The sequence below is a fragment of the Ascidiella aspersa genome, chromosome 3, assembly GCF_963924565.1.
Source record: "Ascidiella aspersa chromosome 3, kaAscAspe10.2, whole genome shotgun sequence".
Classification (NCBI taxonomy): Eukaryota; Metazoa; Chordata; class Ascidiacea; order Phlebobranchia; family Ascidiidae; genus Ascidiella; species Ascidiella aspersa.
In genome coordinates, this window is record NC_139449.1 from 36172681 (window position 1) to 36199728 (window position 27048).

At 37.1% G+C, this 27048-nt stretch overlaps 1 protein-coding gene across 1 annotated transcript in view; it reads left to right on the plus strand.

Annotated features, from left to right (window-relative positions):
- LOC146162763 (transformation/transcription domain-associated protein-like) overlaps positions 1–27048 on the plus strand; it is a 91213-nt gene that overhangs the window by 11485 nt on the left and 52680 nt on the right. The window contains 7 exon segments of the mRNA XM_083384260.1: positions 526–663; positions 2892–3111; positions 4094–4260; positions 4615–4680; positions 5051–5266; positions 6008–6106; positions 7392–7557. Coding sequence (XP_083240386.1) covers positions 526–663; positions 2892–3111; positions 4094–4260; positions 4615–4680; positions 5051–5266; positions 6008–6106; positions 7392–7557 — 1072 coding nt within the window.

Genomic DNA, 27048 nt, shown 5'->3' on the forward strand with positions numbered 1-27048 from the left:
GCGGGACAAACTTATATCTAAAGAGTACAAGTTCCTTATTATTACGTCACAATGCGTTTTGTGCTTTCTGTAATTTTATTACAGTTGCTGATATTGTTTTTTTTTAAATATTATTCAATAAAGTAGATTAAGTTATACTAATATAGCGACTGAACAGCTTGAAATTTTAAAGAGGTGATATACTTCGTTCGTATGAATTACAGTTACCAGAGGAGCTGTTTTTTTGATTTGTATTACTATGTCTGGTAGCAACAGTTTATATACTTTTCGTTCGTATAGTGACAAATTTACAAGTGCTGTTTTTTTAGGGGGTAATTGTTTTTAAATAGCGGTTAAGGGGGTCAACCGGATAACAAAGGTTGAGAAAATCATTGGGATATCGCATTTCCTGAACCAATTATTTCCAAAATCTATTGAACCATTTTAAACTTCTCTTTATTATTTACGTTGTCCTGGTCAACGTATTTTTAAAAATTCGGCTTGCATCTGTTTTGTTTGTGACGTAACACCTTGATTGTGACGCAGATGGTTGCCAACTCGTTCCTTGCTAGTCCCCATACATCTGCCACCTTCGCTACGATACTTGTCGAGTTCTTGTTAGATCGCTTGGAAGACATGGGCGTGCCGGGAGAAAAGTCCAATTTATACCTAAAGCTATTCAAGGTAAGCATTATTTTGTCTTCGAGAAATGGGGCAATAAGATTTTGGAACTTTATGAGCTCATTACAATAAGCTACCAAGCCAATATATTTGCGTTACAGCGTTTTGTTCAGTGGTAGCATGAGCCTGTGGTGCTCATACGGCTATGTTAGGAACACAGATATTCATAATCGCCATAGGCTAACGCAGGGTGGTCCAACTTCTTTTCATCGCTGGCCAAAAACAAGTTTTTTTTTTATCTTGCGGGCTAATGTTTTTAAATTGCGATTCTTAGACTTATTGCTGGCAAATTATACATAGTCTATGGTATATGTACTAACTTTATGGAATGTATACCTTTGTTCAGTTACGGTAGTTATGAAATAATTTCAACACCAAAAAAATTAAAAAAAAAAAAATTGAATATTGCCAGATTGAACCAAAGCTGACTATCAGTTCGCGGGCCAAAAAAGCTTAACTCGCGGGCCAACTTTGGCACGCGGGCCTGCAGTTGGATCACGCTGGGCTAACATATACGACTGTTACTAGCAGGGCTGGGGAGCCGGAGCCGGAGCTGGAGCCCGGAGCCCGGAGCTAAGCATTTTCTCTGGAGCCAGAGCCGGAGCCGGAGCCATTGTTATTTTTTTTTGTGGAGCTGGAGCCGGAGCCGGAGCCATTTTTATTATTTTTGTGGAGCTGGAGCCGGAGCCGGAGCCATTTTTATTATTTTTGTGGAGCTAAAGCCATTTTACAATTTGTGGTGCTAAAGCTAAGAATTTATATTTTGTTCCATCTCCAACGTTATTTAGCCAAAAGCAATTTTTAAAACTTGCCATTGAATAAGTGACTGGTGGCACCGGAGCTGGAGCCGGAGTCATTGGGTGTGTGTTTGATGGCTCCGGAGCTGGAGCCGGAGCCAAAGGATTGAGTTTTACGACTCCGGAGCTGGAGCCGGAGCCATTTAATAATTGCCTGATGGCTCCGGAGCTGGAGCCGGAGCTAATGCTATTTTACGGTGGCTCCCCAGCCCTGGTTACTAGGGTGGTCCGATATTATAGCATCGTAATGGCTTCCCAACCTCATGTTAAATAATCCGATACTCTGAAATAATCGACAATTAATTTCTTAGGAAATATTTTTTTTTTGACGTTTTTTGGGCTCCACAACAAGCGATAGGATTTTACTAAATATCAGCTAAATTTTTACAGCAAAGCTTATTGTGTTTTTCAGAAAATCATAATAATTTATTGCTGCTTGTTCATAACAATAAGTTCGAATGCATATGTGTTAGTATAACAGCACCTTGATTTGTGGAAACAATTTATAAGCGCAGTCACCATACTTATACCTTCAAACATGATTAAATTTGAAATGTGATGTAGTTTGTTCATATTATACCGATCATGCATGTATAAATCAGTACCATACAATAAGGTTTAACTAATACCGATTATGTTTTAAAAGCGTGAAACCAAACAATACTTATATTAACCTAATAGATTTTACAAATATTTATACATAACTTATATGTTGCACTGAATATGTGAAAAATAGAAATCACCTTGACCCTTGCAAGATAAATGTCGACCTTAATTCCTGATCAGTAACAGCAAAATAATCTAGCAAAGCTAGCAATTCAGGTCAGACACTATAAACAGATCTTAAAAGATATATATATTTCGCCAACTAAGGCATCGTCAGTATATCTTAATTCGAATGAAATCTTCGATTCATTTGGCGAAATATATATATATCTTTTAAGATCTGGTTAATGTGTCTGACCTGAATTGCTAGCTTTGCTAGATTATTTTGCTGTTACATAACTTATAGATAGAGATCTACTTGAAACGTTCAAAATGTTCCCCCCTTATGATTTTCATTCTACGTCCAACCAAAACCTCCAACCATTATCTTAATACTAATTCGGAACGTTTACAAAATGCTCCCTACTTTTGTATGGGCGTCAAATAAACATCAAAGCCTATACAGAAGTAGACAGTATTTTAAACGTTTCAAATAAATCTTAAGATAATGACTTGAGATTGCAGTTAGACTTAGAATAAATATGAAACCTCATACAAAAGTAGGTAGCACTGCTATTATACGTCTAACTACAACCTCCAGCCATTATGTCATGCTCAAAAAATGACTTTCAATTTCCTAAAATTTTCGCCTTTCAAAAATTCAACCAGCAATGTGATTTCGTTTTTTTCCCACTGCCTCTCACTCTTTCCTCCTCCTCCTTCCAACAGCTTGTCTTCGGCTCCGTGTCGCTCTTCGCCAACGAGAACGAGCAGATGTTGAAGCCCCACCTTCACACGATCGTCACCAAGTCCATGTCGCTGGCCAACACCGCCCAGGACCCCTACAACTACTTCCTCCTCCTCCGAGCGCTCTTCCGATCCATAGGAGGGGGGAGCCACGACTCTCTCTACCAGGAGTTCCTACCGCTCCTACCAAACTTACTGCAAGGTGAGAGCTAACACAAATGCGATTGTTGTTTAACCTTGAGGTTATGGCTATTGTAACTAATGGCCGCCATCTTGTTTCTTGTTTAAATCCTACCGCTCCTACCAAACCTTCTACAAGGTGGGAGCTAATTTAAAAAGGAAATACTACTTGTTTAACTTTGAGGTTATGGATAAAATAACTAATGCCCGCCATCTTCTATCTTTATTAGATTTAAATATGATCTCGCTCCTCCCAAACTTGCTACACGGTAAGAGCCAGTAGAAAAATGAAAAACCAGTTGTTTAACGTTAAGGTTGTAGCTGTTGTAACTATTGGCCGCCATCTTTGTGTCTTGATTAAAAAACTTACGACAAGGTGAGAGATAGAAAACAAAAACGAAAAACTAGTTGTTTATCCTTGAGGTTATGGAGATAATAACTAATGGCCGCCATCTTGTGTCTCGATTAAGCTCCATTTAGATTTACGTAAATTATCCTAACGCTCCTACCAAACCTGCTGCTAGGTGAGAAGCTTTAAAGTTTAATTGCATAACGGCAAACTTGATTTGTCCTTCGCGCATCAATACGTGATAAAAAAGAAATTTTTTTTGCATAACTATAATGATTTAAATTAAAAAAAATTTAGGGTTACAGCAATAGTGCCAAATGGCCGCCATCTTGTGTCTTTATAAGATTTAATTATGACAAATCTCGCTCCTACCAAATTTGCTCGGAGGTGAGAGCCAATAACAAAAGGAACAACTATTGTTTAACCTTGGGGTTATAGATATTGTAACTATTGTCTGGATTAAGCTCCGTTTGGTAAAGTATCCTAAAGCTCCTCCCAAGCTGCTACAAGTCAAAAAGCTTTTTGTAAGTTTAATTGCGTAACTGCAAAATTGTTTCTTTTTTCAGTTACGTTTTTCTCTTACAATTAGTTCCTGGTTGCATTTCCCGTCTAATTTATTATTTGAAACTTCCTTTTCACGGCATATTTGTTCCAGGTCTGAACAGCTTACAGAGCGGACTTCACAAGCAGCACATGAAGGACCTCTTTGTTGAACTTTGCCTCACCGTCCCAGTCCGACTCAGTTCTTTGCTACCGTACCTTCCCATGCTTATGGACCCACTAGTATCGGCGCTCAACGGCTCACAGACCCTTATAACACAGGTAGGCTTTCTCTTGTAAAAATGCTCGTTTAGATTAGCATTTACACTAACATCGCGAAAAAGGTAAAAACGTTCACCTTCTGTCGATGCGAATATTTAATACTCTAGCTCAGTGGTTTTCAAAGATTTTTTCATGTTCCCCCATACACTAAAATGTAATTGTAAAGTAAGTTTTTAATTTGGGTGTTAATCGAAAATTCCTTCAATAAGGTCTTTTTTTTATAGTTATATTTTGTATCAATTTAAGCCGGATTTTGTTTGCTGTAGATTGAAACAAAAAACGTTGAAAATTGTAGTCTTACATTACACAAAAAGTTAAAAGTTATGGTTTAAAGTACACCTTTATTCTCCCCAGGGCTTACGTACTCTGGAGTTGTGCGTTGACAACTTACAACCGGATTTCCTTTACGATCATATTCAGGTAAAGTAAAGTTAACATTTTTTTCTTTTTACAGCCAGAAATAATTAGGAGACTTAGACTTCGGTAACATAACTCACAAGAGCTTACACTGAATAAGCTCTTGTGAGTTATGTCGTGCTTTAAAATGCTCTCAGCTTTCTGCAAAAATCGTTAAATTTACTACTTTTAACTGCCGAGAGCTTAAACCATAAACAGTGGAACTTTTGGAGTTTGTATGTCAGTTAATTAAACTTAAATTACCGTGAATATTTAAAGGCTATTGCACATCAAGATGCTGACAAGCCTGGTGATAACTAGCCCTTTCAAATTAAAAAAAAATTCCCGCGCAAAAACCGCCGATCCGTAACGCCGCGTGCTCATCCGCTTTCAGCCGGTCCGCGCCGAGCTAATGCAAGCTCTCTGGCGCACCTTGCGGAACCCGTCAGACGATATCGCGCACGTGGCATTTCGTGTGTTGGGAAAATTCGGCGGGTCGAACAGGAAGATGCTGAAAGAGGCGCAAAGTCTCGCCTTCGATGATTCCGACTCTATCGGTCCCTGCTTCAAAATCGCATTCAACGATTGCAAAACTCCCATTCTGCTACCGGTATGTGCTGTTTTCTTGTGTTTTTTTGCATGATTTTAATAATAACTAGACGAAGTACCAAGGTTTGTCCAGGTTAAATAGAGTATATACCAGTTTAATTCTAACTGATAAATTAGGCTACCGGTATGCGTTATTTTCATGTGTGTTTTTCGCATGCTTTTCAATATTAACTGGATGAAGTACTAAGCGTTGCCCCGGTTAAATAGATAATATACCAGTTTAACTCTAACCAATAAAGGATAAATGTATAGTACCGGCTATCTTCATTTCTATTTCCCCCTACCGCCCGGCTTCTCGCTTAAGAGGAGCAGTCTGTCTGTCTCTTTAATTTAAGACAACATGCCAGCGACCGACCGGCGGACGAACTTTGCCATTTACTATAAGGGATATTCAAATGACGCACACAACAAAATGCGAAAATAAAACACATGTTTGATAGCGGCGGTTTACCAAAGAAAAATGAAATAATTTTAGGCAGTGATTTATTTAGGGTACACTTTTTTATACTTTTTAGTTGCGAAACAAAGTAAAGTAGTATGACTTAACTTTTAGTCAAATTGATAAAAAATTCCTGGTACGCACCCAGTTAAGATTTTTAAACATCAGCCAGATCGTTCTAATGATTAATATAATTTTTTATTTATTTTTATAATATTTCTTTTTAATTGCTGTTCATTTTAGCGAAAAATCCTATGCTTCTACAGATAAGGTTATCATCACATTTTGTTTTATTTTCTCAAGGTTCAAGAGATCATCTCTAGCGCCCTAAAGTGTCTGAAGAGTCCGACAACCGAACCTTTTTACAGAAGACAGTCGTTTGAAGTCATTAAGTGCTTCCTGGTAAGCTGGTTTGGAATTTTTGTGCAGATGTGAAAGTAACCATACTTACCTGACGGGGGTCTTTAACCGGATAACTGTGGGGTTTGTGTCCTGGCATTTTTTTTCCCCGGGTAAAACCGGGGTTTTTTTCGGCCAGTAAAATACTAAAATTATTACCAATACTGACACTATATTTCTATTACCCATTACCTGTCCTACACCATAACCAAAAAGGCGAAAATGTTGACCTTCTGCCAATGCGCGGTTATAACTCGGGCCCTACCTCCCTGTGGCGGCACCATCTCCCTTTGGGAATGCTGTTCCTGAGGATTGGGCCTGAACCATTACTGACATTTCAGGCATTCCCGGCCACCTTTTTGGCCAATGGGAAGAAGAAGCCACTACCCCCTTTACCCTTAACTTTGCTTTTGCTTTCTTTTAGTTAGCAAAAAAAAATAAAACAAAAAAACGGGGGTCTTTAACCGGATCACTGTGGGGTTTGTGTTGTGCCATTTGTTTCCCTGTAACACCTTTTTTTTTTGGCCAGTAAAATACTAAAATTATTACCTTACTGACACTCAAATTATTGCTTACACCTTAAACCATAACCAAAAAGGCGAAAATGTTGACCTTCTGCCGATGCGCAGTTTAACTCGGGCCCTACCTCCAAGTGGCGGCACCATCTCCCTTTGGGAGAATGAGAGACCTTTGAAATCAGTGCAAGCCAGGATGAGGCCATCTATCAAAACTATGTTTTCCAATTTCAGTTACATATTTGTGCACGACATCGAACGTCAGGTTTCCTAAGGCTAACCTCAGATATTCTAAGGTTACTCTTTTGAATGACGTAACATTGTGACGTCATTTCTGACAATGTTTATGTTTCCGTTAGAATTTTTTTACCGTTCGGTTAGAAAATTATTCTATACTTTCCCACCTGCTTTCCTTCTATTTAATCTCTTTTTAAGGCTTTAAGTAATTCCAGCACTTTTTTGTAGAATATACATTTTTTCTAAGCCTAAATTCTACGACTGTTTTCAAATTCTCGGCAAAATTTCACCAATAAAAAGTGTTGTCATACCTAAGCTCATTGTGACATAGTTTAATGCTACTTTTTAACAAATTAAAAAAAAAACATTTTGGCAGAAATAGTAAGTTTTAAAAAAAGGGCATTGCGACCGCTTTGTTTAGCTCTCAATTTGCCTACAGTATTTCCCCAGGATGCTTTGATATGTCACTGAATGCTGGACAAAAGCGGTTGTGACGTAACAATAACTAATCAGAAGTTGTTTTGCTTTGAATCCAGATCGGGATGATGAACACGGGCGACAACCGGGAAAACTTCTCCCACCTTCTACAGCATTCCTCGTTCCGCACCGGGAGTTACCCGCGAGTGCCAGCTAGCGGCCTGTACAAGTGCGCTGACACCGTCACTAGGAGCGCATTCAAGCAAGCGCTGACCGGCATGTTCAGTAAGTGATTTTTCTTCTGTCTATACCCGGGGTTCTTAAACTGGGGTCCATGGACCCCTTGGGGTACGTGAACTAGTTTTAGGGGGCCCTTGAAGGCCTAATTGAATTTTTGGTGTACAGTATATTTAGGCCATCATTTTTTAAGGAAAAGAGTGTAGTAAAAATAAAATGTCTTTGCACTGATAATATTTGGACCTCATTTCACATTTTTGGGACGGGAAACTGCACATTTCTGGACTCTATTTGTATTATGATTTCATCTTTCAATATTTCTTGCCTACACGGGTCCATGCGAAGTGTCAGCGGTAAAAAAAGGTTTGAAACCCCTGGTCCATACACTTGTGTTTTACAAATAATGTGGCGGTGACGTAACCTTATTTACACTATGGAAAACAGTTTTTTTCAAAGGCCACCATTTAGTTGAATAGGTTATCATTGCTTATTTTTAATAAATAAATTCACGGGTTTTAAAGTTTCTTAAATGCCAAAATGTCCATTACCGTTTTGAAACGCATTTATTTTATATACAAGTATTTTTGCGTTTCATTGCATCAAGAAAATTTATTGAAACAAATTTTCTTGTAATTCAGGTTAGAAATTACATTCAAATATGCCCAGGGTTTATGATTTTAAATAAAACTAATTTATGGTTCTACGTGTTTTAGCGACTTAAAATTACAAATTTGACCATAGAAATTTTAATATATTTTTAATATTTAAGGAAATTCCAAATTTTGTCTGCAACCAGTTTATCATTTTAAATGATAAGTACTAAACAATTTTACCCAGTAACTAAGAAAAAATAATTTTTTGACGAAGCACAACATAAATAGTTCAAAGCTGTAAATAAGTAATTAGCTAAACTCAAAGCACCTAAAGTTTTTCGAAAGTGGCTGCCAATTGCCGCAGAGGCAATATCTCGGCACACAACGTCCGTGCATTGTAACACGAACTCTCGGCATGTTCGCTACCTTTGACCCAGTGCAGCTGCAACTTGTTGTTGTCTGCCGTTACTGCTGCTGCTTATGTAACTGCTGCTGCTGCTCATTTTGGCTGTTGCTCTTTCTCTATCTACTAGCAATAACTACATCTTATTCTGTAGCTACCCTTGCTGTTTATTTTCTAGCTGTTTTTTGTAGCTTCTACTGATCTACCTTTTGTAGCAGCTCTAACTGCTGATTCTGTACCTACTAATGATGTTCATTCGTTGGCTGCTGCTGTCTATAGATGCTGCTCATTCTGTAGCTACTGATAATGCTCACTCGTTGGCTGCTGCTGCTGCTCATTCTCTAGATGCTGCTCATTCTGTAGCTTCTAATACTGTACATTTTGCAGCTTCTACTAATGCTCTATCTGCAGCTGCTGTAACTGCTGTAACTGCTGATTTTAGAGCTGGTGCTGCTGCTGCTGTAACTGCTTATTTTGTAGCTACAACTGCTGCTCATGCCGTTACTGCCGATGCTTATTCTGTATCTGCTGTGGCTGCTGCTCATTATGTAGCCTTGCTAGGCTAAACTGAGATCGCTCTTGCAAGTTAACGCTTAGCTTACTTTACATCTTGCAAAAACTTGGTCTTGCAAGAATCGAAACGTTACTTAAGATTTTCATGTTTAACCGGAACATATAATTAGCAGTAACAAGTTTAATGTCTTTTCATCATTTTTGGGTTTAAAAATTCTGATTAATTTTTAAAATAAATTTGTGCTTTAACTTACAAGGTCAATCCCTTTTAATTCAGTGATCTACCTAAATAGTTTTTTGATTTTTTAAGGTAACTTTATATTATCATTGACTATAACTCGACTATTTCCGACTAATTTGATAAGACAGGATTGTTTTTTATTGTAATCATGGTAACTATCATAATTCGGTCGAATTAAATTTCATTTTACGGCGCCTGGAACAGTAGCGTTCGCGTTAAATTTCCGGCCCCGCCCAATATTGACCCAAAGTAACCCCAGCAACCGGGGTTACTCGGTGTCGTGTTTGATCAACCAACAAAGCGTGGCCTTTGTACCCGGGGGTGGCTTCGTGAGCTAACAAACGACGCCGCGCGTTCAAAAGCGCGATTAAAGCGGGGGTCTGCGGTCCAAGTTAGGGCCTGGGTTCAGGCATTTGTTAGAAATTCGAGGGCCTTTGTTTGCTGTGTGATATGCACGAAATACGGAAGCGTTTATTGTAAAATTGAATGTTTGGCTTTCAACTGGTTAAGTTAAGCCCGCACGTTCTTCAGGGTTGCCACAAAGTCTTTCAATTTTAAAATGATTTTGTTTTTACGTATTAAAAAGTTTTTAAAACCTCCACGTTTTTCTAAAGTATTTGATTTCATTGAATGCCCAGCTGTTTAGAAATGGCTGTTGTAAAACATTTTTTTGAACTATTTGATATTGTATCGACGATGGTAACATAGTGTTTACTTTTAAATGTATGCAGAGCACTCCTCGTGATGTATTTTTTGGCATTGAAAAACTTAAAAACCTATTTGAAAAGTCTGTGAATGTCTTTGAATTTATTTGATAAATTTATGTGACAACCCTGTCCATCTATAATGCATTACCCTATCGTCACGCTCGTAACCAATTTGCCTAAGTAATTTTTTTATGATTTTTAGAGTTTTTGCCTAAGTCACTCATTGTTGCCCTCCCCATCCATAGAAAAAGTGCCTGAGTCATTTTATGCACAAGCGAGTGGAAAATGACCTATAAATGACCCAAGCACTTTTCTACGGATGGGGACGGTAACAAGGAGTGACTTAATTAAAAACCTTTGAAATCTGTAAAAAATGACTTGGGCAATTTGGTTATGAGCGTGACGCTACGTTTTGTCGCTTTTGATAAAATGAACATTGTGAGCACTTATTTTGTTTTTTAATTTTTTTAATTGGATTGTTAAAATTGCCATATATAGCAGTAATCGTTCCAAACCAGATATGTTGCTGTCCCTCTTTCGGCCGAACCATCACTGGTAAATATTGACCGTAAAATTTAGCACGACTTGTGTTATGGCCTTGATTGTTGTGAAGTTCCGACTAAGCAAAGATTTGTTCACTTCAAAAAACGCCATTCTACAATTTACAAGAACGTTTTTGTGCCTGTTTTTAACACTTTGCCATTGTAAACGGACAATTTAAAGCAGGGGGCTTCCCCCTAAACCTGTTTTGTGGTTCGCGTCGGTATGCATTTTTGATGACGTCACAAATCGACGTCATAAAACTAGTAGACTTAAGAAACCTGAAGTTTTCTGTCTATATGTGAAACGGAAATGGGTCCAAATAGATTTAAGGAAAGGGCGTCAAGGCGTTTTCTTAAATAAATAATTTTTCGTTTTTAGTTGTTGGACATAAAGGTTTAAAGTAATAGTAAAATATCAAGTGTCTTGGTTTTTATATGGGCCATGTAAATAGCCGGAAGGGCTATTGGCACTCAAAATCACATTTTACCGGTAAAACGGACTTATTTTACTAGCTTAGGCCCCAAATTAGTTATATGTTTCTGGAAAAGAAAAAAATGTAGCTAGATGCTATTGTATATACTAGTGATTGTAGGCGGGTAAAAAACAGTTAATTATTGCTTGAAGTGAAATTTAAAATTACAACTTCTTCTTCGCTTCGATATTACCGGTTGGGAACCAATAACCGATGTAAAGTGGTGTAGTATCGGTACTCGTCCGATACTAGGGTGGTATCGGTGCCAATTTGATACCTAGTTGCTACAATAATTTCACCATTTGGGTCGAGCTCTATACTTTTCCGATCTTGTAAAAAAATATGTTGGTCTTCTCACGTGCTGCCTGAGCTATATGTTACTGAAAAAGTGAAAAATTTGGCGCTGGTCTAGAATCCTGCCACATTTTCGTCCGGGTGTTTGTATTGCGAACATTACTTGGGTTAGGGTGCTGGTTAGCGTTTGGGTTTGGGTAGGTCAAGTATTATTATTATATTTAGTCTCCCCTATTTATTTCCTACTTGCAATTTCAACTTTGACAACTCGTTCGTTACTGTAAAAAAGTGGTATAGAACTCTCCAGCGCCAAAAATTGCAGATCTTGCTTTTTTGTATACTAGTAATTGTAAGCGGGAACTAAAAAAATCTATTCAATTATTGCTTAGAGCGAAATAGAAAATGCCATCTTCTTCTTTTCGATTCGGACGTGTCAAGAACACTCACCAGAAAAAAAAAATTATTTTCGGTTTCGCGCCAAAACCCCAACTTATTCAGTCACGGGCTTGGTGCGGCGTCAAAACAATGACGTAGTGGAGTGGCTGATTCGCGCCAAAACCCGCTTCCCGCCAAAAGCGCGCGCGAGCGGAAACTATTCGGGGAAGTCCCGACTTGTTTACGACGACTGGCGGCCTTAAAACGCACGAAAGAGAGCAAAGGGTGCTGGCAGTAATTGACGGAGGGCGTTTTTTGCGGTTGAAGGAGAGAAATTGGAGAAGGAGCGAGGTTTGAACTCGCGTTTTTTCGTCTGACCCAGATTAAGTCCAGGTTTTTGCGAATGCGATCTAAGCTTGAATGGAATTTCGCGCGCCGCTTGGAATTTGTGGTTGTTGTACTTTGTTTGACTGAACGAGTAGATGGTTGGAGTTGTCATTCTTTGCTTTTAAGTTGCATACTTTTGTCGTAATTACATTTTGGGGCGATTTTGATTTTTGAAGGTCCACTGGAAAATTTGTTTTGAAATTTTACCGGTCCGTAAGCTGAAAAGGTTGACAACTACTGGTTTAAAATGTTTTAGTCAATTTTTTTTAAACAATATTTTTTCTCTTGTGAAATGTTTTTAACGACATATAATTGAATAAAGTTATTATTACATTTCATAGGCAACTTTCAAAAAACTGCCATAGAAACAGTGCTGAAATTAAAAAAAAAAAAAAAAAAAACTTAAAAAAAAAAAATTAAATGGCATAAATACAGAAGCCTTTCCTTTGGAACGCAGACCGGACGATTGTTAGATTGATACCGATTAATTTTGGGCTTATGGAATTATTCCTATTATTTCTTTTGCTAAATAGGTTAATATATAAAACCATTAGAATAATTGGTTATGGGGCAATCAGACCATTCCCTCCGAAAAAAATATTTTGTCCAACTTTTACTAAGTAAAAACAATTTGCAAACTTTGATTCACTTTTCTATGTTTTTGTCCGTGGGAACGAAATTAAGCCAGTCCAAAAACGCTATGCATTCTTTCAGGTTACCCCGTATGACCCAAAAACTATAACGTTCAATTTCGGTTAAATTAGACCAACGTCGGTTAAGAAACACTGAATTAGACTATTAATTCCGGTATAACAAGCAATATACGAATCTTTTGGTTAAATATTGGGTCGTGGCCCATGGGTTGAGAACCAATGCTGTACACAGTCGACTTTGGGGCTCACAGAACTCATTTCCCCAAAAAAAAAGTTTGTCGAGATTTCAACACAATTTATCTTTACTTAGTGCTAACTTATTACCCTATAATAAGTTAGCACTAAAGAGCCACGGGGCTGGCTTAACAGTCAACACGAGTAGAGCATGTTCTCATCCTTGACCTACTTTCGAGTTTAGTGTCCAGCCCGACGTAAAAACACAACGCTCAGTTAAGGTGGTTTAGAGAACGAAGGTGCGCTTTGTACAAAGCCCCTTCCTTTATTCTCTTTTAAGCCAGAAATTAGGCCGGTCTGTTTAAATGGCCATTTCAAGGCCACGTTTTTACCGCCTTACAGTCCCAACATCCCCCCCTGAAACGGCCATATTTAAAGCTACAATTCTAGCAGTTTTAAATCTCCCCATTGCAAAAGAACTAAACCTCAGGCTAAAAATGCTTTTCAAACGGCGCAAAAACAGTCAAGAAAAGGTGCCGGCCGCGATTTGGCCCAGTAGTCTGGCCATTTGTGAGAGTGGCAGTTGATAAAAGGCTGCGCCACTTAAAATAGCTATCCTATTGATTCGTTGGGCTTGACCCAGTTTTCCAAGGCGCCATCGTACGCCGTAATTGCCAGGTATAGGAAAGCTTTAGGTACTTACCGGTTTGTTTCTTGCGTTTTACACGCTTTTTGTAAGAGTAGAAGTTTTTTGTGTTCAGATTTCAGTTGGGAATGCTATATAGGCGTAGAACCAAAATCGGGCATTTTAAGAGTGAATATAGAAGCGGTTGTTAGTTATTAGTTTGTGTTTGAACTAAAAGCGATACTTGGTTATATTTACGATTATTTACATAAGTTTTATGTAGTAAGATTAATCAAAGCCCATACAGAAGTATAGGTAAAATTTATCGGGTGTATGTGTAATCGAGAGAGCCGGGCAAATAACCAATAGGCACTTCCCAAAGCTATTTACCCGGCTAACAAAGTAATTTTAAACAGATCATGGAAATAATCCAAACCTTCGGAAATTCGATTTAGTAATACCACCGCCAACTGAACCTCAACCCTAAACCAAAACATTAGTAAATTGACTGATTGTTGAACTTACAAGACTGTTTTTAATGCATGCATTCAATACGTTATTTTTAAATACACTGAGTTTAATTCCTATTATTACAATTTTATTTACTTTTGTGGATAATGTAGGCAGGGGGTAGAAGAAAATTCAATGAAAGCTCAAAGGGTACGAGCGCTAAAAAGGTTAAGAAACACTGCACTAATGGGTGTATGTGGTAAATATCTGCGGTAAATAGAAATAGCCTAACACGAAACACTTTGCCACTTTGTAGATTGAGCAGTGTAAGGGTCATTACCCCGAGCGACCCAGAGTAACCCCTGTGACACAGGGTTACCCCGGAAGTCGTACAAATATTGGCGACGGGTTAAATCAGTGTTGGGCTTTACCGAACGATAACTAGATACATAATCGCGCGGTTTATTCAAACAAAGGTTGACGATACTGACCCAGAGTAACCCCCGTGACATGGGGTTAAACACTGATTTATTTTAAGCTGTTCCAAAGTGCAAAGCTAGAAAAGTGCTATATCGACTTACCTTTTTTTACGGTATTTTATACCTTTTTTACGGTACGGATACCTTTTTTACGATATTTTAGGTATTAGTGTGTTTTTGTATTATGCTTTGGAGCATCGGCCTGATTTCTATACTAGAATGCATATTTTACAAGTGTAGGTTTTTCAACTAATTTAAATCATTACGTTAAGCTATATAGTCATGTCATAAGTACCATTAGCATTATTGGTTGTGGGACCATAAGACCATGCCCCTCCCTCCCGTGCACTAATCACTGTATAAGGTGACATCTCATTAACATTTACCACATATTATGTCTTAAAGCAACTTTGGTTTGCAGAAAACTTTGCCTGCGTTTTATTTCTATTTAAAAAAAACTGTTAACCACTGTTATTATAGCAGTTCGCGACAGAAAATTACCACTTTGAAAATAATCTCTGCTCAGCATTCCTAAAGTTTTAACAACACTAAGTCGGGAAAGTTCCGCCCGGCTTATCGCGGCTTGCACTTGCTTGGTGCATCACCGTGAAAGCTTTGTAGCCAATCACATTTCACGATTCCTGATGCAGTGACGTCATATGATTGGTTGTCGGCGCCGCGTGGTTTCATGAAATTAATCGTTACGAAAATTTACTGCCAAACCATAATCTTCGCCCATGCATAAGTAGGTTATGCATTTCGAATGTTTTGAAGCAATCTTAAGGTAATGGCTGGATGGCTGTTAGTTAAAGCCCATGTAGAAGTAGGTAGTATATTTGTATATTTTGCATATTTTAAACGAAATAATTTGAATAATTTTTCAGATGTGCAAAATGAATAAGAAATTATTCAATTCGGTGTTTTACTTCCTCACAATATTTAAAAAAAATATGTGAGGTGGAAAATGCATGTTACTCTAATTTCTTGCGACAAAACATTGGCCTAAAAATGAGGGGTTCTGGTCAGCCCAAGCTTATGTCATAGATAGAAAAGATGTTCTTTTATTATCACCAGAACCAATTCACTTATCTTCTAGGAGCCCCAAAATATAGAAAATCAAAAAAATTATGAAGCGACCCGCGTGACATTTAGGAAACACCCTAACGAGCGTCTTTCAGCACTTTGAAAGAAGCAGCAGCATTCAGCTACAACACCCAGTAGTAGCAGACGTTGCCTAAAGCGGCCCTCGCCGTTCAGTTGTGACCTATAGTAACCCGGTGTTTTGCCCGATGTCCGGAATGTCGACCAGGGGGGCGTGGCTTACTACGGTCACGTGACGCGCTCTGATTGGCTGGCGCGGGCTGGCCTCGTGGTGTGCGAGATGGTGTGTTTGTTTGGGAGCCGCGAGGTATGTGTGGCGGCGGTTGTATCTTCGTTCGTTGGATCTCGCTCGGATAAAGACGTTTCGCGCTAAATATACAGCGTTTTTTTGTGTGGAAGCGACGGCTTGGGCTTGCAAATACGATGCCGCTTCAACTGGGCGTTTTCCCGCTCTAAAATTTATGTTTAGGCTGTATTTTTTGCAAATGCTTTTTGCCTTAAACTTAGTGACTTTTTCTGTCAAAATTGTTTTTTGTCAGATTTTCTGCAATTAGGTTTTGCAAAGCGTCCAGTCTTGCGCGAAAAGAGAGGTTTTATCTCCACTTTAAGATATTTTCTCTTTTCTGTTTTTAACTTTAGAAAGGGTCGTTTATTGATTTTTTGACCTGCCCGGATTTCACAATCTACAAAGTTATTGTTAAAAGACAAAAAAATATTCATAAAACATACGAAATAGGTGATTTATATTTATTAGATGCTGTTATTCCTTGACACCACCCGAACCCCAAATCTTGCACTGGGGTGCAACTTATATCCACACTCAAACCCCCAAATCTTGCTATGTCTTAGGACAGAGGTTGTCAAACTGTGCGTCGCGATGCCCTGGTGCTTCATTTTATTTTCAAATGGCGTCGCACAATGATTCCGTTTCAAATGCGATATTTTTATGACATTTGCATTCCAACATATTATTACGAAAAATTGCGGCAAGTTGCTACAGCGAAAATCCTGTTTTTACAAAACGCAGGTTGAAAAGCTATCTAGGCCCCAACAGGGCTAAAAATAGCCCGGTATTTCATGTTGTGATACGATTTTTACTCCCCTGCATTCTCCCCTTATCTCTCTTTTGTGTAATGGTCGAGTGCTTCTGGCGCGATCAGATTACAGAAGTTCGCCTTCTCAAAATAACTCGCCCGTTCTAGTCGGATGAGCGATGCTTCTTTTGCGCCAAGTTCGCCACTTCCGGTGATTTAACGCCGCGCTCATGGGACGCAAGTAACACGTGCTCAAGGCGTGGACTAACAGAATGTTAAGGCGTTGGCGTATGCTGGCTTTTTGACTCGCAGCCTTTGTAGCTCAGTTGGTAGAGCGACTGTCGCGGTATGGCCGAGGTCATGAGTTCGAACTTCACTACAGAATATTTTTACGAACAGGATGCGGCAGGCAACGGTGCTATGGTCGTTTCTTGACTTGCCCCCCCTTTAAACCTGTGTAGCTATATAACGGAGTGTTGCCCTTCCAGCAGAATATATAATAGATCGACGTTTCGACATGCTATACAGAACGTCTTCATCAGGATACTGACGTTAATGTAAAACAGATTTCTTATAAATCAACAAGTAACAATTCGTGCGATTACAAACTCGGAACAACGCTCACGCGATAGCTAATCGGCATTAGAACGTCAGTTTTTACGTTTATCGTGCTGGCGCGTAAATGTATGTTCCACGACTCAAGAAAACCGCGCTTGTGGTAATCGGTTTCCTTCGTCAACACCTGAGCAGCAGAAAAGTTAATGCTGTGCTTGTGGGTAGCTATGTCCGGAGGTCTTGAGTTCGAACCTTACTGCAGGCTACATTTGTTTTTCTAGCCTTCCCTGCTAACATCATTAATCGACAGATTCGGTTAGTCTGGTGTGCTCAAAGCGTTTAATTTTGTTTAAGCGCTACTAGAAGTGACTGAGACACTGTAATCGTACCGAAAGTTTACTCAAATTTTTCGCCATTTTAGTTTTGTGTGTTTAAACGTAGCAATAAAAATGAATACAGAGTTATTCGAAACGTTTAAAATGCTACCTACTTCTATATGAACTTCGATATTATTACTATGTCTTACTACAACTATTATGCTCCAAACTTTATTAACTTGAATATCGTAAAATGTAAATAACTTTTGACCAAAAAAAAAATGTAGCAAGTCTTATAAAATTTTCATCGAGGTTAATTTTCTATCAAAATTCTGTTTAGAATTGCATCTGACAACGTTTCCACTCCATTTGATCCGCACAACGGCAATATTACGCTGGTGGTAGTTTGGTGGCCCCTAGTGGTTTAGTGCAACGTGAACAGTATATTTAAAACAGGTTCCTCTGGCAATATATATTATTTTCTACCAACGTTTCGGCTTACTATCCGGCAAGCCTTTGTCAGGGACTGACACACAAAGCCAACAAGACACAAAGTAAAATCACAATAAGAAAAAAGGAGATAAAAATGTGCGAGACGCGTGGACAGTATGTAGTACAGGGGTTCTTAAACTTGTTTTAGCGCGGACCCCTAAAATTTTTTTTGCTTTGCATGGACCCCGGTAGGCAATAAATGCTCCAAAATGACGTCATAAATTGACGTCACAATACAAATAGACTTCACAACTCTGTTTATTCCGGTCCGAAAATGTGAAGGTTAAATGGAGTCTAACCATACATTCAGTGCAAAACCGTTTAGTTTTTAATTAATGTGTTTTCTTTGAAAAAATAATTACTTCTTAATTTTTTTCTAGAATAAGTTTACACTATGGAACACTATATACGGATCTGTTCATAAGTTTAATGATGAAAATAACGGCCCAAATAGACGTAAAAAGCGACATGCTTTATTATTCAAACTGATATCACTGATGATGGCATGAGTATTCACCGAAACGTTTGAATAATAAAGCATGTCGCTTTTTATGTCTATTTGGGCCGTTATTTTCACCATTAAGTTTGCACTAGTTCTTTAATCAGGCCTTCATGGACCCCCCAAAACTAGTTCACGGATCCCCAAGGGGCCCATAGACCCCAGATTAAGAACCCCTGATCTAGTAAGACTCAATAAAAAGGAAATGTTGCTGTTATCCACAACATTTTGTTATCCTTTCTCTCATTCCTTTTTTATTGCGAAGCAAACCTGACAAAATACATAGCACTGATACGTCGTCGTCATACACAACCTCGCTACTAGGCAAAAATAAAAGCTGTGTTTCGATAAACGAAAAACTCCAGCAGAATGACGTCACGAGTTACTACGAGTGTAATGTTACGTCACAAAAGTTATGAAATGGCCAGTCAGTAATTAGTTTAGGTAGTTGAATTTTGCAAATTATTTTTTAGCTTAGTTCTGTTTGATATTTGTCGCCAACTGGAAACTATTTTATTTTGGTAAAATATTTCCGTTGAATATTTCGGTTTCGTAAATAGTCTGCTTAAAAGTTTTACGTTACTTAATTCTCACGTTTGATTTTGCAGCAGTTTATTGTTCGCCAAGTGTAAAAACCGAACTTCTCAAACCGATTTGTGCTTTCCAGCAGTTACACTTCCATTGTGATTTTAGTTCGGGCTGCCTACTTGCCAGCAGCCTTGGTGCGCTGTAGCTTAAGTTAGAAGGCCTGCTGCGGTTTGAGCTACTATAGACCTTCCAGCCATTATGCATCGTCGTTCTGTACTTCTGTTATCATTGCAATCTTGTTAAGAACCATTATACCTTTTTTGCTTAAAACTTTGATGTTCGATATTCGTTTTGCGTCTAACACTCTTAACTTCAACCTCGACTAAGATTTAAAAGTCTATATAGTTTTTTTTAATTTTTCATAATTTTGTTGACATGATCTATGCCGCAAAATTGACCAGCAAATTTAAAAATTTTTTTTTTTCAAATATATTAATAGCTTTTGTGAGGAATAGAACAATATTTAACTTTGTTTTTGGACATTCAATTAACTGATTTACCGTTGTACATTTTGCTCAAATAATCGCTAAAATTAAATTTCCATGAAGACCCAAATAGCGCCTTATAATTTAAGTCAGTTCAATCTCAAACAAGATATCAAACATTAGCAGATAACCTAGAAATTATCTAACCATTGCGGGTCTATTGGCCTTTGCTGATATAGTGTCGATAAATTCGTGCCTTTGAAATGTTGTAAAGTGCTCGTCAGCAGTGCATAAAATGTTCACATAATAAGGTAACGCAAGCTCAAGAGCACATTTTTTTCGTTGTTGAAGAAATCATTTTCTAGGTTTATAATAAGATTGGTGAAATAAATGACGCTACTTGCTTTTTTAACCTCAGAACCCCATTATTAACTTTAAACCACAAATGTCAATTCTAAAGCTCAAAACAAGACGTCGAACAGTTGCATGCACATTTACCATATGTTATCTAGCCGGCAATGCGAGACCTAGTGACCTTGCATCTAGTTCCGATAAATTCGTGCCTTTAAAAATACGTAAAGTGCTCTTAGCAGTGCATATTATGTATACAGAAAAAATAATAGAACGCCAGCTCAAAGTAACTTTTTCTGAGATTTTGAAGAATTCATTTTTTACGTTGATAATAAACTGGTCAAGTAAATGATGCTATTTGCTATAAGAATATAGTAAAGAAAATTGTGTGGCTCCGAAGAGGTGTAAATTAATACTCAATTTTGTTTGTCTATTTTGAGATATAAGCGTTAAGTTTTTAAAAGGATTTTTTGTTTTTTCCAAATTCTGTTCTGATGCCCTGCGCCGTGAAATCGAGCGAGACAAGAAAGCACAATTTTTTAACTTTTAAACTCCAAAGTCAGTTCTACCCCTAAAACAAGACGTCGAACATTTGCAGATAAGCCAGATTGTCCAACCAATGCGAGTCTATTGACCTTGCTGATACAGTGTCGGTAAATTCGTGCCAAATCTTGAGTTCTCTTAGCAGAGTGAATATCGTTACACTCATAACCAAATTGCCCAAGTCATTTTTTACTGATTTTCAAAGTTTTTGATTAAGTTACTCCTTGTTGCCATCCCCATCCATAGAAAAAGTGCTTAGGTCATTTTTAGGTCATTTCCCACTTGCTTGTGCAAAAAAATGACTTAAGCACTTTTTCTATGGATGGGGATGGCAACAAGTAGTAACTTAATCAAAAACTTTGAAAATCAGTAAAAAATGACTTGGGCAATTTGGTTATGAGCGTGACGATATTGTGCTCACTAGAAAATAATGTAACCTCATCTCAAAGTATATTTTTAGGTGTTGAAGAAAGATTTTTTTTATGCTAATAATAAAGTGAGCGTTCAAGTAAATGATGCTACTCAATTTTTTAACTTCTGAACAACAGGTGCCAGTTCTATCCCCAAAACAGGACGTCAAGCATTTAAAAATATGTCGCAAATATGCCAGAAATTGGCTAACCAACCCAAGGGCCTAGTGCAGTGCTCTTCAACCTTTTTTGGTTTGTTGAACCCTTAAAGTTGTTGTGACCAACTGATGTACCCTGTTTGCTTAAAACGTCAACTGAGGTAAAAAGCGATAAAAAAAATCATTATGCATATCAATGTCATTATGTCAATTAAACCGAGCGGAGCTGTCAAAGTTTAACACACTGTCGGTGAAAGTTCGATTATGGCTGCAGGCTGCTTGCGAGTGCTATTACATGTCAGAAAGCAGCATTCAAACAAACTTTAGAAGTCAACTATTAATAGTTTATTAAAAGTTTGTGATGCACCCTTGTATACCTTTTCGTACTGGTGCACCCCTTGTATACTTTGGTGCACCCCAGGGTGCACCGTGCACAATGGTTGAAGACTGGCCTAGTGCCCTTTGCTGCAGCTAAACCACAACACACTCGAGTAAACAAGTCTCTCTCTCTCTATTCGCTTGTAGAAGAAAGCTTGAGCCTTGCGCTACTGAGAGAAACAACACAGCAACTGGTAGCTGTCCCACTCACAAGGCTACCACAGCCAGTCGAGCGGTCGCCATTTTAATTCGGGCGCTCAGCCTAATTAGTTCAGCTCTTACAGGAACTGATGATGCCACTTTGGCGAAATATATTTTCCTTTAAACAAAACGTCTGATCCTGTTTTTACTCATGTTTTTAACTATGAGTTTTACTTGTTAATATACGCGTCAGCGGAGCTGTGATCGACTGGCTAAAACCTGCTGCCGATGGTTTTGGATTCTATAAAGATACACCCTATTGTAGTTCAGCTCATTAACCGCTGCCAGGTCAGCTTTGACTGTTTTTTATAAACTTCAGGACTAATGAACGTATTGTGAGCTGGTACAAATTATTCTCGATAACTCAGTGTTGCGACAAGATAGTTAAAATTGTTTTTTATTAAATTTTTGACGTCCGACGAAAGTCGCCTTCTTAATTCTGAAGTACCACTAACTAAAAGTTTTTTAACGTTCAGCTTAATAAGTTTTCCTGTCACCATAAATGATAACCAAACAATAAGTCTAAATATAGTTTAACAGTATTTAATGTTAAACCTTGAAAAAGGTGACATGTTTAGGATGTCAACAAAAGCTGGTTTGTTTATTATTCTGACCGATAGCAAAAGTCTATATGATTTTACAACTTGAAAAATAACCCCTCAAAGCTTGATGTGTTGTTAAAAATACCTGATTTACAAATAGTAGCTCGATAAATAAAGGATTAACGCAGAGTCGTAGCTATTAACGTTTAGCAGTTATAATTTACGCTGGAAATTTTGTTTGTCTGTAATGATTTTTAAGGTTTTTATTTGGTAACAAAAAAGATGACCCAAGGTTTGGTAATATGCTTATTCCAACTAAACTGTTTGTTAGTTCTAGTTCTAACAGCTTAGTAACAAATTTAAAATGAAACTACTTTAAAGCAGTCCTTCCAACCTTTTTCAGTTTGCGATCCACTTTTAATGCAAGTTTTATTGTGCGACCCACAGTGAGATAAGACGAATTGAAAAACAAATTAATGAGAAAAGAAACAATGCGTGCATATGAAATTTACTAATAACGCGAAACTTGAGGTTGCATATTGAATCGTTACGTATTTGTCTCATTGTTGCATGAATGTTACGTAATCATTATGGAGTAATTCCCCGATCAAATAGAAAACTGTAACATTTAGAAATGCTTCGCGACCCACTGGTTGGGAAGCAGTGATCTAAATGAACCTTGATTTTAGACCTACATTTTTAGCAGAACATGCTTAGGCTATTTAAATAGCCCTGCGCCTTTAGTAATACTAAGTATTTTATTTTCAAAAAGTTTAAAGGCTTGGTTATTTTTAAGTGAATATCGTTAGTGAAAGTTCATGGCAAAACACACGTTGGTTTATAAAGGTTATTAATTAAAATAAATGCTTTTTAAACAATTTATTTTTCCAAATCTATTAATAGATTTTGTAGGAAATAAAAAAATAGTTAACTTTGTTTCTTGGTGATTAAATTTTCTTCTGTCCGTGTCACGCAAAGAAATATCAATTATTTTTATTTGTAATTTAGTCAAATGACAAACTGTTTAACCGTTGTACAGTTTGCTCAAAAACTAAGTTAAACTTCCACGGAGACTTAAATGCGCCTTATAATTCGGCTGGCATGTTTTTTGTTTTTCCTGAAAGTAATATTTAATAAATCTCTAAAATAAATTTTTTTTTTTCCAAAATTTTTCAAAAAGTCTGAAGGCTATTTTATGTGTTTGGAAACCGACAGTAAAAAAAAACAACTTGAATTTTTTTTTTTTTTTGACCATAGCATTTATGCTGTTTTGTTTTAGAATAATATTAACAAAACGTCGAGCTATCCAATTTTAGGTCCTTAAAACCTTAAAATTTTCTTCAAAAAGGCTTTGTCTCGAAATATTTTCTTAAATTATCGTGGCAACCATGTATATGCGAACGCAAAAAAAGTTTTGTTCTTACGTAAATCTCAAGGCTGCGGCTATATTTAATTAAAAGAACGACAGCAACTGTGCAGCTAAACAACATTAAATATTTATGTCGCGTTGTAAAAGTCGTCTTAATGAACAAGACGATTTACGCATTGGAACATTCTTTAGTAAATCTAATGGAAAATACGGTCTTTCGGCACAATTTTTTATTCGATATGTAATGTCGCGAATTTACAATGTTTTTCTGTTATGGCATTTTTTCGTTGCTGATATGAGTTAGTCTGTTATTTTCGTTTTATTTTGTTACATCAGTGAAAAAAAATTTGCTATGGGAAAAAGAAAAATTACCATACACATTAGTAAAAAAAATTGCTATAGTCGCCTGCGACCTAAGGTTCATTACATTCTTAGACGGCTATCAATACTTTGTCTTCATTTACTATGTTTGTGTTGCTACAGTTTATTCTCAACCTTTTTTATTGTGTTACTTGCCAAAAGTTTCGTTACAAGCGGAATAAGATTTGATTTCAAAGGCTAATTGTAACGGCAGAATAGTCTTCCTTAGAAAAAGCAACGCTTTAAAAAAAAACTGCTTTTTGCGTTTACTTATATGCACTGACGATACATTTGCCGGAAAAATACATATATATATTTTGTTTTTTAAACATTTTTATCAAGTACCAGTACGTAATACTAGCATTGTTAAACATTTTTACTGATACTTTTCACGAGTTAAGATCAACATTTGTTTTGCAAGGTTTAAGGTGATTTCCAATATCACGAATTCCGTGCAACGGCCTGGTTTTTTTTTTAAGGTTTGGTTTGGGTGACCGCTAATTAGTTTTAAGAGACCGCAAGTGTTTCGTTTAAATACCAAAAAGTTGCAAGTCCAAAATTTGGGAAACCGCTGGAGAAATTTGGGGGACAGTTTCGGTTCCCCAAAACACCTTATAAAATTTCCGAAACAATAATTTATCCTGGAGTCTGATTCGTATTGTTTTTTAAACTTTTTTTTATTAGACAAATTATTATACGTTAAAATTGTTTTTAATTTAGAGCAAATCCACCCCATTTGTTTTTTATCCAGTTACGGTTTTGTGCTTTCTGGGGCAACTTTTGTAAGACACTAATATCCACATGGCAATAGATATTACTAAATGTTCCTAATCTCCCAATGTAGTAAATCCACCCCTATTCCCTTATACCCAGGACTGTAATTAGCTGTTGCTAAACGTCTTACAACAGCACTTTGTGGCTTGCCAGTCACAGTCCTCGAAGTACTACAATTTATTGTCTTTGTAAAATTATTCTGTGACAATAAGTTGTTTCCAGAACTGATTTTATGGAAAGTTAAGAGCCGAGCGGCTTAAGTTGTAAAACATCCAACGAATCCCCTTTCTTTCTAAAGCTATCGTGGCTAGTTGGATTTTTTTGTCTAAAAAATCGTGTTGTCCAATTTTGCTGGAAACAAATAGTAATTTAGAATAGTGTGCTGTATCACTTGCAGCGTACTGCCTTGTTGGTGCTAGTATAAAAGTTTACTTAAATTATTGTTTTGTTTTTATACCTTTTAAACTATATATGTTTTTTTAAACTATGTATAGATTTTTTCCCCTTTCTTAAAAACTGTTCGATTTCCAATTATTCGAAACAGATTGCTCGTTGGTTTTGTTTCACATAAAATAACTTTCTGTTATGTGAAATACGTTGTATGCATAGGTTGAAATTTCTCAATCTATAAAAAAAATGCTCAATCTATAATTATTGGAAAGGAAAATTCGGAAAACATTGGAAAATCCTTGGACGTCGTTTAAAATTTTTACTGTTGTTTGTCAAAAAATCTTAAAAAAAGACTCTTTTAAAATGTTGCCTTTTTACAAAAAATAAATAAATAAATTTGCCGCACTTTTTGCTCCTTTTAAATTCCAAAAAAATATTTCGGTTTAACCTCTCTACGTGGCAGCCTTTGATTGGTTAAATTTGGCGGGAAAAGCTAGCCTTGGCGGTAACCTTAGCACTAGACTCCAAACGTCTAGAAGCAGCCTCAGCCCGCATGACGTCATAGCACGTGGATAGCGAAAGCTGTGGAGTAAAAAAGGTTCTGGGAATGTAGAACGTACAAGTTGTCTGATCAAATGAGTAGACGCGTGATAAGCTGTGATGAATACAGCTTTGAAAAGGTGGAGTTAAAGCATACAGTTGCCCCTTTTTTTAGCTTAGGAATTTTTAATGTTAAAGAACTTTACTGAAGACAGTTACATGTAAAGAAATAACCTTGTTTCTCATCTTTAGAGCATAGTGGTCTGAGGTTGTAATAGTTAGACGTAGAATGAATATCAAAGCCCATGCAGAAGTAGGTAGCATTTTGAATCTTTCGAATAAATCTTAAGATAATGGTCGAAAGGTTGTATTTAGACGTAGGGTGTCTTTCAAAGCCAATACAGAAGTTTAAGTTGTGTTATATGTTGAAACTAAATAAATATTTGTTCGAAACGTTCAAAATTCAACCTACTTCCGTATGTGCTGTCAAATTCGGTCTACGATGTTTCCTATCGAATTTGAAATCTGTTTGTGATTAGTTACCCCATTATTAAGCGGTTTGTTTGTAAGTCAGAGCGAATTTTTGTTCTTTTTGGGAATTGAAATGCTTATTTTACCTAAAATCGATATTGTAAAGGCTTACTTCTGTTTTGCCTGGAAATGAGCACATGTAGAATAGAAAAGCCCTTTGCTAAGATTGAGCCGCAAAATGAACGGAAAGATAGTTTCTAAAATCCAGTTAAAACGATCGTTTCTTTTTTTTGCTAACAAAGATACAAGTTGTGTTAAGACGTAAGGTTTGAATCCAAATGCAACGAATCAACCGAAGACTGTATAATGTAGAGAAATAAATCTTGTTTTAAATAAAACTTTAAAAACTTTTGGAGCATAATGGTTGGAGGTTGTAGTTAGACGTAGTAGAAATATCAAAGCCCATACAGAAGTAGGTGGCATATTGTAAACGTTTCGATTATCTATCTCTTTTTATTTTCAACATAAAAATTCGAAATGCTACCGACTTCTATATGGGTTTTGATATTCCTATACTTTAAGAAACGTTATCTGTTATTTATTTTTTCATTAAACGTTTAAATGATTGTGTTTCGACGTCATAAATTTGACAGAAACTTTGGATCGTTTTTATTCCATCCTTGTCATTTTCTAGAGCAAAGTTGCAGAAACCCACAACGTGCCTATTATCAGAAACATATCCAGCCTAGTCAGTTGTCTCCGAAATATAACTATGCAGTTCAAAGCAGCCTTATGGACGAGTTTGCCATAAACGCCAACAAAAAGTTGTGCGTGTTTGGAATTAGCGGAACTGATTTTGTGATTGATTGTGGGGCGAAGCGGTTGGTTGCTCTGCAAACCAGATGCGCTGAAACAAAAGGGTAATCTTTTCGTTAAAGTTAGGCGAAACGTTGGACAAATACGTATATACCAGAAGAACTTATTTTTAATATATTATGCCTGGTAGCAACAGCATAAATATTTTTCCTACTTGTTGCTTGGCGGGAGATTGATTTGAACTGTTTAACAGTTCTAGGGAGAATTTAGCATTTGTAATTTAAGTTTGTATTTGACTTCAGCGTTGTATAGATTA